General features: G+C 45.9%; 2 protein-coding genes across 2 annotated transcripts in view; both read left to right on the plus strand.

The window, feature by feature from the left end:
* LOC117898190 (irregular chiasm C-roughest protein) overlaps positions 1 to 18,439 on the plus strand; it is a 73,616-nt gene that overhangs the window by 24,496 nt on the left and 30,681 nt on the right. The window contains 7 exon segments of the mRNA XM_034807410.1: positions 10,869 to 10,996; positions 14,921 to 15,161; positions 15,297 to 15,440; positions 15,619 to 15,813; positions 16,246 to 16,394; positions 16,613 to 16,724; positions 16,847 to 16,967. Of these exon segments, the coding sequence (XP_034663301.1) occupies positions 10,869 to 10,996; positions 14,921 to 15,161; positions 15,297 to 15,440; positions 15,619 to 15,813; positions 16,246 to 16,394; positions 16,613 to 16,724; positions 16,847 to 16,967 (1,090 nt within the window).
* On the plus strand, positions 1,243 to 2,062 carry LOC117898499. The gene is given in 3 exon segments (XM_034807941.1): positions 1,243 to 1,275; positions 1,348 to 1,608; positions 1,669 to 2,062. Coding segments are annotated over 3 exon segments (675 nt in total). The 3' UTR covers positions 2,050 to 2,062.

Genomic DNA, 18,439 nt, shown 5'->3' on the forward strand with positions numbered 1-18,439 from the left:
ATAATAATTTCATTAGAAGACAGAATCTGGAACAGCAAACCGAAATGCTTTGCCTCATGTATTTAAGTAATTACGCCAGCAAAAGCGAAAGCCCAACGCAATGTGCCATCAAATATTTGCCTTGTCATTAATTCACGAAAAATACATAGAAAAATCGTTTATACTGTGTACAAGAATTATGTTTATATATAGCCAAGGGGCAGAGCTGCTAAGCCGCTTTCAAGAGAAGTTGCTCCATGGCTACTCCCCTCATCCCACTCGGAATGACAAGGACATCGTGTGCACGCAATATTGCAGGAGTGTGGGTGCGGGCTGCACATCGACTCAATTGATGACCCTTTGGCAGTTAAACTGCCTCCACAGACGCTTAATGTGCACTCCATCAACATAAATCACTCATACGTCACGTTAAACACGCTCAAACTTCAAATGACGTGTATTTAACAAGCGGTCCTGGCCGTGGCCATAAATTAATTAAGCCTAGGCCACCCCACCCGCTGATGTACCACCTCCAGTCACCATTTACCATTTGCCATCTACCGGGATCCAAAGTCCAAGTTCGCGCCCTCTCACTGGCAGCTGCAATTAAACTGTAAAAGCGAAAAGCGAACATCGACGACGGCAACAGCAAATTACAACCATTTACAATTAATTTGAACAACACGCCGCCATGCAAATGGCGTGCCATGGCTCATAACTTCCAATGGACAGCCACACACACACACACTCTTTCGGCCATTAAAAATGGAAAGCGAAGCCAGGCCAAGAGCTAAGCCCAGAGCCAAGTCAAGTCAAAGAGCAACGTGCAAATGCTCAATTAGCATATCAATAAATCAAGAAAGAGAAAAAACAGTGAAAGTGTTTCTCTGCGGGAGCGCCCACCGCCTCCTGCGGCAATCAAAATTTAGTTAACAAACGCCAAACAATTTATTAACCCCAAAGTCAACTCAAGCAACGCTACAACCTTGAGGCTGCCAGACGTGACGTATACGTAATCTGATGGCGTGCCAACGTAATTAATCATGACGTCCTGTGGCCAGGCCAGAGCATGTTTCCCGGTATTGAATTGCACTTTTGTCAGCATACACGTAAATATATTCAACTACACGTGGGGGCAACATTTATGCGATGAGTGGCAACTCAACTTTACGGCCCTGAAATTTGAATAATAAAAATATTAACTCAATTTATTTTTATTCGCAAATGTTGCGACTCCCAGTTGTGGATTCAGTTCGGTTTGAGATGTCAATGCGGGTACTTCTGCTGCTGCAAATTGTGAGTGGGATATAAACATATAAATATGCAGATATCTCTGATGTATGTATAATTCCTAATACCGACTTTTAGTTGCTGTTATGGTTCTGTTCGCTAATGAATGGAGAGACCAACTGCAAGGCGAACAGAAAAAAGGCAGCTGTAAGTGAGGGAATCTACCAACCAGGGAGAACTTTTATTATAGTCAGAACCTATTTCAATTAGGCCTTGTCAATCAGATGCTGTCAATTAACACGTCCCAGCCTGGATAAAGGCAATGCTGAATGCAAAAGCACTCTGAACCTGCCCTCAGGCAGGATTTTCAACTTTGCCGAACTCTACACGATCAATATGGTGAGCAGAACATTGAACTGAAGTGCTCCCAACTCTAAGAGAATCCCCATTTGATTCAAGTGCATTGAGGAGTGCAACTATATAGCCTCTGGCTACACTGACGCTGATCCGCCCTATCGCCTGGATCTGGCCAACATCCGCCACAACCTGGAGGAGATAATGCCACAGCCGCAGCTGGAGTCAGTGCCCTTCATGATGGATGCATACAATAAGTGTGAGATATTTCGCACGCTGCATGCGGGACGCTTCACACTCCACCTGCCGGATATTGAATTCATCGAGGAGCCGTGCAACCCGTTTGCCCTGCAGCTCACCATCTGCGTGCGAATGTTGGCCATGCAGAAGTGCCCGAGTCGCTTCTACCTGGACACCGAGGAGTGTCGACTCGCGAGAAACTATTTCACACAGTGTGTCGGCGATATTGAAACAAATCTTAGCTAGAATTCGGATGATGTGTGTGTAGAATGGAACTCAACTGCAAACGGCAAACTGCAAACTGCAACTGCGACTGCAAACTGAAAATGTGTGTGAAAGTTCATAAACTTGTCGTTGGCGGCTGACTGCTGCATAGAAAATTCCAATTCAGACCTGGCAAAAAAAGTGTTGAGGGAAAAATAAAAGAAAAAGTCGTAAAAGTCATAGATGAAATATGGCAATTTGACTTTATTCTCGGAATACGAGCGAGCTGGTAGCCTACCGTCTCCCGCTTCCCGTCTTCCTGCTGCAGTGTCACAACTGCAAATTGAATCACACACACACCCATGCTCACACATGTCAATGTCCTCTGCTGACTTTGCATAACTTCGTCTGCTGCTGCTGATGCTGCTCTGCTCTGCTCCATTCCCCCAGACACCGCACTCCCCTCTTTGCGCTTCTTCAAACTTGTTAGTTTTTTGGAACTTTTTTTGTGCAGCCACACATATTCACATTACTTGTGTGTTGTAGAAGGGTATGCTGTAGCTACTTTATCCTTCAGATCTGTATTTATATGAGTCGAACCCTGCCACGCAGAGTTATTCCAATAAATATATTTAAGCTCTTTCTTCACATTTGAATTTCAAGTTTAAAGTTTCTTGACCAACGCTGGGTACCATGTATTCGATCACTTTGCCAACTCCATCCAATATCCATCTCCGCTTCAGCAAAGTCAGCAGCAAAAGTTGCCTTTCTATATAACACGTCTGTCCATCTGTCTTCGGTTATTCTTTCTCCTTCTTGATTTTTTTTTTTGTCGGTGTCGCAGGACATGTTATGCAACTGGAATAAAGGAGTAAAATTTATGTGTTAGTCCAGTGGATGGTGCCAGGAAGTCCGTCCTCGTGCTCGTCCTGGTGTTGGCTTTGCAGCGTCAGGTTAAACGGGATTTATGTCCTTCCAAGACATGCAGCCTCAGCCTGTTTTCTTAAAACAATTAACGTATTACACTCTCTCTCTCTCTCTCTCTGTGTCTCTCTCTATCCATGTATCTCTGTGTATTCTCTCATCATCCATCTGTGTCCTATGTTTGTCTGCGTGTCGCTGTGTGTCCTTCTGCCTTGTCCTGATTTGCATTTCCTGGCTGGCAAGCAGGCAGCTGGGCAACCAGAGTCTACCCCCTCCAGGGCTGACAATCAAAGGACTTTGGCTTCCCTTGGCATTTTTCTTTAATTACGCCCTCGAGTCAAATTAAAAGCAAATGATAGTTGTTTCCCATCATCTGCTCTCTACACTCTTATCCTTCCATTGACTGTATATCCTTGCTGGCACTCGCTTCTTGCTGGTCTCTTCTCTTCGGTTTCTTGCGGCACTTCGGGATTTTCCAGTTTACTTAGTCAAATCAAAGCTTTCAAGAAAATTGTTTTCCTTTCTTTTGCGATGGTCAAACTGCTGACCAAGGACCAAGGCCCGTACATATACTGGTACTCTCATTACATCTAGAAGAATACTGCTCTGCTTGGCAGCATGTCCTTGGTTGCACTTGAGTGGGGCAATGGCCAGTGGGGGGAGGATGCGAACTTGAGGTTTTTGTGGCAGATAATTTGTGTAATTAAGTGACCACCATGGCTCCTGAACCTCCTCCTCCTCCTACTATACCCTGATTTTTCTCTCAGTTCTCCCTCATATCTTACTCCCATTCCTCTACACTTTCTCGCCAGTTAATTGCTTATTTGTGTAGCTAATTAGTTGGGTATTGCAAACAAACATGAGACATGGCGATGCTCTCTATGACGATGATAGAAATGACTGGGAGTGCCCTCAACTTACCTGTCGTTCTGCCCAACTGTCCACCCACTTCCTATTACCTCTCTTTGCTCGCATTTCAGACTCCGTCTAGAGCTCGTAATTAAAAAAAGAGCCTCAAAAGCGATGCTGGCGAACAAACACATCAAAAATGTTGTCCACACGTGGTGCCAGAGCCAACCCCCCTTACATGGTTGCATAATTCCTGCCCTGCTGCTGCACCATCAAGAAAAACAGGCTTAAAGGGAGCGACAGAGAGTAGGGGACTGAGCAGGCGGGCTGTTGAGGCAGGGTATGCAATCAAAATTATTATAATTGCGACGCGTTCGCCATTGTGCGACAACAATGACTTCCGCTTCCGTGCTGAAATTTGCCTTGTGTCTGTGTCGCTCTTGTCGTTCTATCTCCATGTGGCATGTACCCACGCCATTGTTTTCGCAGCAGAGGGAGAGAGAGTGGGCGGATGGCTGCAGCCAGCGGGTGGAACAGCGCATTAAGTGCCTGCAAAAGACGCGCAACAAAGTGAACAGCCCCGCAGGGGTTCCGAGGAGAGCAGGAGAACAGGAGATGTATGTATGTGTCTCCGTGTCGTGGCTAAACGAGAGATGGAACAACGTGCTCAAGTCCTCGACAGCTGCAACAGAATATGGGGGGTGAGACAGGCTGACAGACTGATGCACAGGGAGAGCATGAGGCATGCGCTGCCACAAAGGAGGGGTTACAAAAAGGAGTAGACGTCAAAGAGTGGGTGAAAGGAGATCTCTCCCCGTCCCCACTCCCCTTCGAAAACACACTCAAATTGTATAATGAAGTGCATGCCAGGAGAAGTTCCACAAGATTAGCTGTACGGACAGGACACACCCCAAAGAAATGACAGCCTAAACTCCACCCACTAATCAATCACTCAATCAGTCAATCCATCAGCCACTCAATCAGAGGCCAAGTCAAAAGTCGAGAGTGTGTGTGTCTAATGAAATTATTAAATTTGTGTATTTGTTTGCCTTTGGTAAACTCGTGCCATGATTATTATAACTCTAATTATGATTATGCTTGCTTATGAACATGAGAACTTGGCCAAACTCGTATTAATTTGAGGCAAAGTGCTGTTGGACTCGGTCTCTGATTGGTAGCCAATCAATGGAAGTGGCAGCAGTGGCATTGCAGCCGAGGGGCAGCCGGGGCACGCAACCTGCAATTTAATCAGTTTAATTAATAAGCAACAGGAGGCGGAGGACTGGGCCTTGGAGTCTTCTGTCATTGTTTGTCTGGGCCATAATCAGATGGCTGAATGGCAGCGTTGATTGCCGTTGCAAGAAAGTTGTCTGAAATCGTAGACAACTCCAAGACCAAGTCCAAGCCCAATCAGGACACCTTTAATTGACTTATTTATGTGCCTCGAGGCCCACACGAACCAGAAGTAATGGCTTCATTTGCCCCAGCCACAGCTGCTGATGTATCTAAATGAATTGTTATGGCCGCGTATTTGTCACAGGCCAACACCCACAGCAAAACCAAAACCAGAGCTCAACCATCCGAACTGAAACATTCCCGAATCCCCCGGACCAAACCTTAATCAGCCCTATATCCTGGCCGTGCGCCCGCTGTTCGCTTTTAATTGCCTCGCATGTGGCAGGTAAATCCCCGAACCTTTTTGCATATTTAGTGTGCCATTCGAGGCTTACTCTTTTGAACGACTGACGCTTAGCTGTTTGTTTGTGACTGGAGGGACCAGTGTTTTTGGCATCTATTTCGTTCCTTAAAGCGTTAAATTTAGTACCTGATCGATGGCACTAGACCATGAAATTAAATGATATGAAAGTTTCGACTGGGCTGCAGTTGAAGGCGGTTCTACATATAATAATAAAAATTACATACATAAACTCGAGTGGCCACTCGACTACCATATGAATTCCCTACACACAGACACACACTCACCGATTCCATTGAAGTATAGCTCTCAGACACAAATATTGCAAATGGGTGGGAGATGGGGAGGCGAGAGTACAATACAATAAATCAACGAGAACAGGGCTCGGGACTCAGGACTCGGGACTGGAGACTCGAATGCCGCCTGCTACAAATAAATGCATAAACTTCGAGTGTCAAACAATGGGGAAAAGTAGCAGAAGTGGCAGCACTGCCAGCAGTGGCAAGTGGCAAGAGGCGTGGCGTGTTGTTGTGTTTCGTTCCAAACCATTTCGCGTGCCAGTCAATGAGCTATGAAAATATGAAAAATGTAAACGACAAAACGTGTCATTTATTGTCTAAATGTGGAAAATGTGGACTGGAGCCATACAGATGGACAGCTCTAAAGAGAGGGTTAAATGGGGTAAAACAGTTGGACAGCCCCTCAATAAGGTACGGTTTAGTGGGTGGACAGGACAGGACAGTGCCGGACCGGACAGGGCTGAGTGTGTGTGTCAAGTGTGGGCTGTTTTGTCAATTTACAAATCACTTTTCATATGCTGTTTGTCAAACAGACCTGATGGCCTGCCCTCTTTACGCACAAGAATGCTGTTTGTCAAACAAAACTGTCGGGGTTTGACTGACATTACAGCCTGACATACGCAGCCAGTAAAACATGAGTGATTCACACTTAAGCACACACAGCTCAAAGGAGTAGTTGGTGGGTGTCCTGTATGTGCATAAACTTATGAAATAATACAAGCACGCATCGATTTAACCTGAACAAAAGGCGCGGCCCCATAATGTCTGGGCGCCCCATGCTGAATCGGACAAAAAGAAAACGCAAAAGCTGAAGAGAAATCTGTTGAATATCAAATAACAATCACTTGGCAAGCTAAATATATCATTATGCTTAAGTAGGTGGATGGGGAGAGAAGAGGGTGTAAGGTGGGGGATGCCAGGCACCAGGCACATACGAACACATGGACATGGGATCTCACTGAATGGGGATGGAGGAGTGTGTCTGGCTCTGCCTTGTAGGGGTGGGGTTGTGGGTCCTTAGCTGTTTTGTTGTTCCAAAAACGCTTTGCGCGTTTGCTGTATGGCTTGTGTTGTTGGGACATCCTTTTTGCTTGCTTCCTTTTTCTTTTGCCTCCTTTTTATAATCCTCACAGCTTGCATGTTTGCTTAGCACCTTGCTTGGGGTATCCGAGAATGGCGAGGAGCTGGAATGGTTTTCCAAGGGGCGATGATGTGGAACAGGTTTAAAAAGTTTAAGCCCTAGAATCCTGTTGTTGCGGCTGCCGTGCGGGTGGCCAGAGGGGCTGGGGCTGTGTCTGGGCTTGGGTTTGGTTTTCCCCCTGTGTATTCTGCCGTATTTTATATATAATACATTTGGTAAAAATTTACAAATCATCTTGCATATTTGATTTGCATACAAGATTTCGTATCTGCCAATACCTTTTCCCGGACATCTCCTTGAGAGTGGGAGTCGGCGTGGGCGTGAGTGTGGGGGTGCACGAGCGAGTGTGTCCTTGAGCTCGTTTGAATGTCCCCGAATTGCACAAGAGATTCACAAATTGCTTTCATTGATTGCCAACAAAGGAGTTGGAGAGAGAGCCACCCACGCCCACCCAATGCACAGGGAATTCATGTGCCACACTCTCTCTCTCTCTGTCTCTCTTTCTCTCAGTAAATGAAATCTGAGTGAGTGAAAGCCCTGACTCCCAGCTGGGAATTTTTCCTTAAATTTTCCTGTAACGAAAGCTAAACTGCAAAAAGGAGCGATGCGTATGAGTAATGTCGCTTTTGGAGGGGGCCCAACACTTGAAGAACAGCCCAAACAGCATTTTATAACTGACCAGATGCTAAGAGGCCCCCCCTTCATCCGCGACCAGTTGACCCAGTTGATCCCTGCCCTAAGGTCCACTCTTCCACTCCCTACCCCCTTCCACCCACTGGACCAAGGTCCACTCTTCCACTGCCATTTGTCGTTTTTGGCTGCGTGCCGTGGACGGCTACGTGAAATTATTACGCTGCAATGCATCATCAAAAGTAAACAGCAGCAGCAGCCGCCTGGCACTAGACAGCCAAGAGGCATGGAGCCAGAGTCAGGCCAGAGCCATGAGAGATGGGGCAGGAAACACCGAAATGTGCGTCTGACATATTTGAGAGCAGCAGGAGAAGCTGCAGAGGAGGAGGACAAGGCTCCCAGGGGTAGTGAAAGGCATGAGTGCTAGAAGCTTACTACAAAATTCATCACGGGCACGGACACGCATTTCAAAGAGCGTACACAACGAACGCAATGCCAAAATGTATTTAAACAAGCATTTAAAGCATTTAAGCGCTAAACAATTGAGAATAAATAAAACAACTAAAGTCTACAACAAACAGAAGTATGTATACCCTGTAGTCTACCCAAACGAAAACTCCAGATGGGTGGGATGGGGTTGGGGAAGAGCGTGAATCGAGAGTGGCATCAAACAGATGAGACAGCGCAGAATGGCGGACATGCTGCTAGAGTAATTGTTATCCTTGTTGGCAGTGCACAGGCACGTAAAGCTCTCAAAGAGCTGGGAGGAGCTGGTAGCAGAGGCAGGGGCAGGGGCAGGCGGAGCATAGCAGACTAAACAACAACGCCACTTGAAGGCACGAGCCAAACAGCAGCAAAAGCAGAAACAATCCTGTAAGCAGCACTCAGCGGCACGCACTTGAAGCTGGAGGAGCAGAGGAGCGGACGCAGGAGCAGGAGGAGCAGGAGCAGGAGCAGGAATAGCAACAGCAGCATCAGGCAGCTAAAACTGCAATCGCAGCTGGCGCTGGTCCTGGTCCTGCTACTCGTCCTGTCTCTGGTCCCGGCTCAGCCGTTGTCGGTTTTCCTTTGACTGGAAGGAGGAGCAGCACTACAGATGCGTCTCCACTGGCATCCATTCCTAGGCATTCAGCTCAAATTTCTCCGCTGCTTCTTATTTATTTTTAATATTTTTATTTACCCCATGCAAATAGGCAACGGTTTTCCCCTGTTTTATTTATTCTCCCTGCTGTTGTTTTGCGGCATTGCTTTATTGTACACTCTGCAGGGGGTACCATGCGACTGGCAGGCTATTTGACGAGTAGCGAAGGAAGCAGCGCGAGAGCCATAGAGTATAATTTACATATAGTCCATCAGCTCTCCCTCGAGCTCTGCACAGAAACAATAAAAACTCGATCCTTCAGGGTATTATATGATTCGGCTCTCGAAAAGAGTTTTACTTTCCTGTTTTTATTTACCAACGGTTTTTTGGAGAGGCAAATCTTTACATTTCAATGCGTTTCAATTAAGTGGAGCGCCGTTTGTTTGGTCACGCAAAAATTACATAGAACTCTCCCTCCTCCTCCTTCTCTCTCTCCATCGCTCTCTCGCTGTATCAGCGGAAAAGTATTCATAGACTGGGAAAACTTGTTAAGTTTAGGTCGTATAAATCAGGCGCTGAACTGCAATCCCAGGGAACTCGTCATGCAACGTATTTGATATCAGAGCCTGTGGCATGCCGCTCCCCAACGTAATTGAAATACAAAGCCAATTTATACAAAAGCCGATAAAAGGCCCCCGAAAAGGCAGCAACAAACAACAGCAACATCAAGCGGAACTCGGTGGCATGCCACCGGTTGGAGCGGGCGACACTCACCAGCCACAGCGCACCGGTTTGAGCGGGAGAAGCTGAAATAAGGCAGCAAAGTGGCAATCACGCCAATCACGCGTAATAAATCATTGCGTGAGTGAATGTCCGCATGTGTGTGGGTGTGTGGGGCTCAGCATTTGGCGGGTCAAAATATGAGTGGGCAGGAGACACGGAAAGGGATTTGCTTGCTGGCCGGCTAACGGCAGTCACGTGCTGCTTTTCAAGCGTACGCAATGCGATATTTCTTATTTGCCAACATTTACACGAGAATATGTGGGCCAACGCCAACTCCAACTGCTTGGGAAAACACAAGCACACCCATGAAAAGCGAGAGATGACAGCTAAACAAAGGTCGATAAGCGGAGTCGCCCCCCCATTGTGAGCGATGACAACTTGTGACCTAACTCCGGCAAACAGCAATTAAAAAGCCAAAAGGCTTCAATTAAGCCTTGACCTTCCGATATCAAAGTAATTCCTTGGGGGGTAATGCACTCGGCGAAATTTCCAAGGTAGTTTAAATCGGAGTCAAAACCAAGGCGGAGGCGCTCCTCCTTGGTATTTTGGGTGGAAGATCGAGTGAGCATCTCCCACTCAATCCTCCCAATCACTCCTTCCCAGTCTTTCTCTCTCACTTCACCTTTTATATCTTCCCCTCATTGTTGAGTTTTCGTTGGTATTTTATGGTATGTGTGTTGGTTATAGTTTTTCCTGGAAATTCTTCATGGAATTATTGGTAAATGTCTGAAAATGTCTTTCAGTGGATTTAAAAACCATGACTTGCGCCCTGACTAACTGACTAAACGTTTTTCCAGCTAGAGTAAATGGAGTGTCTCAAGGAGCTGGCGCATGCCTTCTCTATCATTAGGTAACCTAAAGTTGCATGGCACGCCCTGACCTCCTACCCAGCACCTCTTTGCAGCTCCCAGCTCCGAGCGCCAACTGCCCCCGCCCCCGCCCCCGCAAGGCCCCACATTCATTATCTTGAGCAAGCAGCGCGTGTAATTTTCCACCTGTAATTGGTGTAATTGAGTGCAAGTGCGGAGAAAATATTCAACATGCCAGCAATTAACATAAATTCTCCGCGCTACGCGTACAAAAAAATAATAAAAAAGAAAACTGCGGGAAAGGGTAAGGAAGGGGCAGTCAAATGATAATGAAAGAAGGGAGTGGCAGGCAGGGAGGGGCAGGGGCACTACAGAAGAGATAAGCAAATGGCCGCCATGCTGTGAAGCGTTCATAATTGCCCGCTTTTCCAGTGTGTGTGTAGCTATGTGTGTGTGTGGGTGAGGGCGTGACAAATGCAGCGTGGGACTTTGAAAGGGAAAGAACCAAAAAGAAGGGGAACCGGAAGACGGGTTAAAGAAATGTAGCGTCCTTACATGCGCAGCGGAAGTAGTTCATGTTAATGACAGACCCATACATTCACAAAGTGCTCATCCATCTCTCTCTCTGTCTCTCTCCTCTCATTTGCAGGCATCGAGTGCTTTCAGCGGTTCTCAGAACAGCCCAAGTACACGGAAGTGAATCCCGGACAGGATACGCTCCTCACATGCAAAGTAATCGACAAACGGGGCACGTGCTCCTGGCAGAAGGATAACAAGGTAATTATATCAGCCACAAAACACACACATCTCCTCACACTCACATCTATCGATGGCGGCGGCCCCAGTTTCTAAACATTTTGATTAAACTCATAACTTGGCCAAAACTCTCACAGCACAGCAGAGCACACGCACATGCACCCAAACCGACACCGACACCAACACCGACACCAATAGACGTGTCCAAGGCTCTGGGCCTCATATCATATTCGTGGCTCGTCCTGTGGTTCAATTAAGTGTTGTTCTTTTGCCGTACGTTTGTGGCCTCCATGTGGCGTACGTAATTTACACCCTGGCCATCCAGGACGAGTCAATAATGAAAGCCAAAACTTCCCCAAAGGCAGGGGGACAGGACTTCTTTGTTTCTCTGTTGATTAGAACCATGTTGGCAGAGAGCAATGCCGAGCAGCGCAGCGTAGCGCAAGTTTTAATCGAAAGTGCGTGACAGTGCGGAGGGAACAGAGGACTGAGGTGCTGCTGGAGTTTGCCAACTCAATTGGAATTCACAGGAAAACGCTTCAGGGCTCTCTCTCTTCATTTGATGGCCAAAAATTAACTCCAGCTCCCGTTTTTATGGAATTTATTTGGTTTTTGTCCGTCATTTTCTTGACAGCAATAATAAGGGACTACTCGTATGTTTAATATTGGCAAGGAATCGTCGTAGCCCAAATGAATTCCATTTTCTTTAACATAAAAGTGACATGGACTTTTGTTGATGCCGAATGTGGCATCTCCTTGACTACTACATATGTAGTTTTCATTGCAAAATTCTATCCATGTGTGGGAATATTGTATTTCAATAATTCAGCAAATTAAATGAGGAATATTTTCAAGGGACATTGAATGTGTTCTTCGCTACATAAAGGAAACTATTTTTTGAGCAATGCAAAAACTAAAATAAGAAATAAAAATTTTAAAAGGCAACTTTTTATGGAAGGTTTATAAGATAAAATACAGGAAACCATACAAGTAATATCCTTCACTATTCAGAATAAATACTGAATTATACTTCAAAGAAATTGTCTTGCTCTTTCAAGAGAAGTTTTTATGACAGGTCAAGGCCATATTTATAATAGATTTTTCCGGGGAAAAAGCTCTCAATGTGTTTACATTTTCCTCTTTCGATTTCTAGAGAAGTATTTATTATTTCATACAATTTTAACTGGAAAACAGGTCCTTCAGAAGAGTAGAGAAATATTCTCTTTATATTTCCTTTGAAATATTTGTCCTTCTGATGCATAGAGAACACAGTCCCCTTCCAAGGAATTAAAATAGAGAAATTATTCCCCTTCCTCTCCTTTTGAATAGAGAAATAATTTCACTGCACCCTCTTCCACCGAATTAGTTATTATTGTTATGAATAGAGAAATTTTCTGCTACCTCAGATGTGAGTTCTCATAAACTTCTTGCTATTTACCATGGTTGTTATGAGAGGGTGGGTAGGGTCTTAACTGCAGGGCCATGGCCATCTTAGTTTGCATAGCAATTCCAAAATGGCCTCATTATGGATCTGCTTTAGCCCCACAAAACGGTGCAGCAGCAACATGCGGAGCGGGGGAATGAATATGTTGTATGCTGCTTGTTATTCATGGCAATTGTGTGCGTTTGAGGCATAACTTTTATTTGCAGCATACCCCTCCACTTGTTGTGGCAGTTGCTTATGCAAATGCATGCCCCGCGGGGATCTGAGAATGCCAGTGGTGTAGAGGGGTTCTCCTGGTCCATTGTATGACAAAAATCAGAAAGCATTTCAAATGTCCTTTTTCATATGCTGCGCATCGTATAAGTCCTCGCTTTTGCAGCACACACTTAAATGTTTGCATGCTTTGTGTCTCCACTCCAAGGACTCGAAGGAGCCAAAGAAGAAGCAGCAGCAAAAGAGTGGTACCGGAAACGGAAGTGGGACTGGAAATAGGGAACAGAGAATAGCTGAAGAACAAGACCAAAGGACAAACATCATTTGCATGCATCGAGCGTTGTACTCACACTCTCATACACGATGCTGATGTTGCTGTTTTGGGTTTCATTTAAAATTCTTCTTATTTTTGCATATTTTTACAATTTTTTTCCTGACGATTTCGTATACCCTTGAAGAGGGTATGATGATTGTTAACAGTGGCTCCTGGCAGCTCCTTTCCCACACAGCCTTCATATTCATACTATAAAATAAAACAATCTTCAAGAGTGTCAAAGTCTTCGGCTAAAAAGCCTGCCATCTTTTCGATCAACGTTTTCTCAATTTTCTTCCATTTCGGGGTATAGTTTCTCCCCATATATTTTTTGTGTGGTTATTATAAGTACTGATACATATGTATATGTACATACGTACTTTGTTGTTTTTGGGGATACTTTGATGTCCCACAAAAAGAAGGGGTGGCAATGGAAATACCAATGCCCCTGATGCATTCTAATTGAGCTAAAAAGGAAGCCGGATCCCAGGCTTCTGCTCCTACTCATCTATACTCTCATCTGAGTGCATTTCCTCATAATTTCAATGCAGGATAATATCCGTATATACTCCTTCTCCATGCCATACACACACACACTATATGGCTTGGTATGGTATGGCAGTTCAGCCATTTGAATAAATGTAATTTTTGGGAATCAAACTTTTTCTTTTTTTATGGCAAACAAAACGAGCTTTTTCGACATTTCCTCTGTGCCTCAAGTTTTGTTGTTTGGCTGCTATGCAGTTTTGCAGTTTTTCCCGGGCTATGCGGTGGGTTGGCGCGGGGGAGTGGGAAGGGTTGTTCCTGGAAAATGTGGAGAATTATGTCGATATGAATATCGATTGGGGGAAAATGGGAAATGTTTTGGCAACATCAATGGGGCCGGAGCCAAATATTTACTCGATTTGAGGTTTTTTCTCTCTCTCCATCTCTCTCTCTATGTTGAAATTGTTTTTCTGGCAGTTTTCTGGCAGGAGCCTATCCTTCTCTATCTCGCTCTCTCTCGCTGTCTATGCTCGTATATCTCTCTGGTAGCGCCATTGTTACCATACACACACTTAACCCATGGATGACCCAACGTCCAGCCAGCCCATTGAACTATGTTTTCTATCGTGGTTAGTGTGGGGTCGAATGGAATAATATCTCAAATATGTGCCATGCCATCAGCCGCAAGCTATTTAATAAAACGGAGATACCAAAACCATCGAAAGGTGGTTCTTCTTAATTTGAGAATATATATATTTGAGAAATGTACGTTTTATGAACACATTTATGTGACATTCAGAAGGCAATTGTGGCTGCTATTCTATGCCTTTAAAGATGAGATTAACTGATGGTCTTGGGCGTGGACACTCCTTCGCATTTGGTTTGTTCGTTTCCCTGTCCATTTTCTTTCAATAAATGTTGTTCAATGGACACAAATTCAATGTTGCAATTAATTTAACCCATTAGGGCAGGAGAAAACACAGAATATACAGAACACAGACTCAACATTCAAAGCCAAAATGCAATTAGGCGGAAGCCCATTCCCTCTCTCCTCCTCTCTGTCTCTCTGGCTGTTTCTATAAAGGAAAAGAGAGGGGTCTCGGTCTCTCCATAAATACTTAAATGCGAACGTTGCCAACGCTGAGAGATCACTAATTGTAATTTAATTTCCAATTAGCAAACAAACTAATGCCAATTTACAGACAGAGAAGGAGAGCTGCAAAATGGAGTTAAAAGGAGAATAGGGAATAGGGAACGACTAGGGGTTGATTGTCTGTGCGATGTTTGTGCAAATCGTAGACGATATTACACGCCCGACTACATCGCAAAAGTTAAACATGCTAAACATGTCGTAGAGGACATGCCAGTAGCCGCCCAGTTCATTTCATCGCCATCATCATCGCTGTCCTGCCCAGCTCTTGGACAACTCCTTCTCCTCCTCCGCCGCTTAATTTAATCCGAAAAACCCTTGTCTCCTCTCATCCCCTAGCCCGTTGGCATCTATACGAAGAAATACGAATGGGCCTCACGTATGGGTACGAACGAGAATGGGAATGTCTTACATCTGGATCTTCATCCACCGCCAGTGCAAATTGGCGGCGACTGCTCGCTGTGGATACGCTCCGCCACGCTGGACTTTGACGACGGCCTGTGGGAGTGCCAAGTGACGGCCAGTGATTTCACCACACAGGATGCCCTGACCAGTCAACCGGTTCGCCTGGTTGTACGTGGTACGTATACGAAAGTGTTTCCCCTTGTCTGCCTGGGGAGCATTCTTTCGGAACCCTTTCAGTCGTCATTTAATTCATTTTTCGAGTTGGAAGGTGTCCACTTTTAATTGTACTAATCTTTGTTCTCGCTTGCAGTGGCGCCACAGCGTCCTCGTCTTGAGTACGAGGCCGTACACGTGCCGCCGGGACACAACATCACCGTCGATGCTGGCGCCATGGCGACAGTGAAGTGCGTCTCACATTATGGTAATCCACCGGCCACCCTCAAATGGTATTTGGGTAAGTGTCTGGTAGCCCCATTGATTGCAGTTGTTATCCTGATGGAAACGGACATGAACACGGACAGGACACTGATGACCCCCTGGTCATTGTCCTGTTAATTAATTTGCCAACCATTACCCACTGCACTCTGTACTCTGTTCTCATTCTCCCTTCCCTCTCTCTTCGTTTCTTGCAGGTGACCAGGAGATATCTGCGATGCACCCACAAATGAATGCTACCGAGCCGGATAATCCACGCACTTGGTCCTCCACCTCCGTGGTGCAAGTGTCGGCAATGCGAGAACGTCACGGCGACATGCTGCGCTGTGCGGCCTTCCACGAGTCCTACTCGGCCAAATCGGTCCCCGTCGAAGCCCGTCTGGATGTGAAATGTGAGTACCCCAGACAAACCACCAACCAGGGCACCCGAGACATACACAGTTCAAACTTTGAATCAGTTGCATCCCAGGGTCTAGACAGGCAAAGTGCCATCATTTGATTTGGCTTAGAGTCAAAAGAAACTAAACGACAGGATATAGAGACGGCAACAGAAACAGAGCTCTAACAATTAAATTAACAACAATTTGCAGTAATTTCCTGTTTTGCTGAGCAATTCAAGAGTTGACTTGTCCCAGAGGACGTGGCCAGTGGGAGGACCAAAGCCAAAGTCAGAGCAACAGCCAGAGCCTGAGACTTGGTATGGCTTGTTGACTCTGTTTGCTCTGTTTTCTGTTTATATATCTATATCTGTTTCTGTTTCTGGTTCCTGTTTTTGCTTACCCAACTTGAACGTTTCTCGTCTGGTCTGGCCTGGTCTCTTGCAGATGCGCCGAGCATTCGTCTAATTGGCTCACCGGAAATCGACTTGGAGGAGGATAAGGATGCGCTCGTCCTGCGCTGCGTGGCCGATGCCAATCCACCAGCGAGCATCGTCTGGCGACGAGCTGGTCGCTCCGAGATAGCCAGCCTGCAGGTGAGTTCTACCTGCTGCTGCTGCACCTCGCAGTCCCGCAATCCCAGTCCAAGAGACGGAGAAATCCTTGCTCTTTCTTGTTTATGTTGTTCCAAAATTGTCTTCTCCCTTCTTCCACTCCACTCCCTTCGTTGGGTATTTATCTGAAGTGTAGCAGAAATTTGTAATTGTATTAAATTGCCTTCTCTTCCCGTTCTCTCCACCTGGTCTCTGGACAGGAAACTCTGCAATTGCGTCCCGTTGGGCGACGGGATGCCGGACTGTACACCTGCCAGGCGCAGAATTCGGTGGGAACCTCGGAGCAGCTGTCGGTGCAGTTGGATGTGAAATGTACGTATCTTTACCTTCCGCTTTACCTCTCTCTCTCTCTCTCCCTCTCTGTGTGGAGTATTTATCTTGGCCAAAGTTTTCACCCAGCAATCTCCTTCTCTCTCTCTGTTCTCTCCCTTTAGATCCGCCCAAAATTGTTTCAGCTGGCCCGGATCGCCTTACCACTGCGCCCCTGTTCAGTCCAGCCGCCTTTGAGTGCGTTGCTGAGGGTAATCCCATGCCATCCTACAAATGGGTGCAGAGGTGAGTCCCCACAAAATGTCGGATGCTATATACATATTCATATACATACATACATACATACATATATACACAGATATGCACACAGATATCCACTTGCGGTGGGCCGCGTTTCGGTAGGCTCCGACAATTTGCGCTGCATATTTTTGGGGGAAGCAGCCGAGGTCCTGGCTTAGTGTTGTGGCCTTTCTCCTTATGAACTCTTTTCTCTCTCTTGGCCATTGTTTGTGGATTGGCTGGCGGCGCTAATTAAACCCGGCTCATGCGGCGTATGCGCAATATTTGCTTTCCATTCAAATTGAAGCCTTTAAAAGGCATTTGCATTTGCACTTTACGCTATAATTAGGAGTGAGAGTAGTACGAGTAGCGCGACCTCCACCAGCAGGCCTCACTCCATCGCAAAACAACATTTCCCTTTTACGTGAGCGCGTTTCCTGTTGCACATTTCCTTCTTAGCTGAAACCACACCCACGCCCACTGCCAGTTGATGATGATATTTTGCGTAATTTTAATTAGCTGCACAGCGGAAATTGTCTGCATCTTGTGGGAAAACAATAAGAAAAGTGGAGTTTCGTTTAATATAACCGATGAGACAATACCCTGAAAATAATTGAAAATAATTCCAAGTTCAACAACGTACACCTACACCTATAAAAGGTACTTGGATGCCCCTTTAATATTTCGAAAGACAAGCTTCACTTTTTAACCCATCCACCCTTCTTTGTAGAGAGTATTAAGCAGCTCCGCATCGCATGCGTGCTGGATTAGGTTCCTTCCGTTTGATGCTGCTGTTTTTCCCCTTCCTCTCGTCTTTCACTTTTTCCAGGCAGGCATTAGTATGCAAAGCAGGAAAAGCCTGTGGAAAAATCGAAAACACTCTTCATGCATATGACTGTCTACAGCTATCCATCTCTTTCTGCTCACTCTCTCCATCCTACTCCTCTGTTGTTGCTTTTGCCACATAAGTACGTGATTTTTGTGATTCCATTTGTTTGCACTTGCCCCCTAGACAATCAGGCAAACATCATACAACATACTCGCACAAGACTGGCTTTTAGATCGTGATCGAATGGGTGGGTGTGGGTGTATATGGAGTGGGCGTGGCAGCGTTTTGTGTAGGTGTCGCCATCTAATAACGAATGCCACATGCAACACATTGACGTGTTGACTTAATGAAGCAAAACGCGCGCGTGTTTATCAGAAATTAAATGTCAATTGTTGAAAACTAATTTCCACGCATGTATGTACTCGATGCCACACCACACTCTGCCACCGCCGCACCATCATGCCACCATGCCGCCTCCTATGGCACCACATTAAATGGCGCGTGCCACGTTAAGTAAACAGCGGGAGTCGCCTCACCATTTGGGGGCGCAGGTGGGGTGGATAATAAATCAATGCCACGGAGTGAGCCGCTGACAGGCCACAACGTATGCTCAGCAGCACTTTAATCTCATTCTCGAAGGTCTTGCTTT

Source organism: Drosophila subobscura, chromosome O, assembly GCF_008121235.1.
Source record: "Drosophila subobscura isolate 14011-0131.10 chromosome O, UCBerk_Dsub_1.0, whole genome shotgun sequence".
Classification (NCBI taxonomy): domain Eukaryota; kingdom Metazoa; phylum Arthropoda; class Insecta; order Diptera; family Drosophilidae; genus Drosophila; species Drosophila subobscura.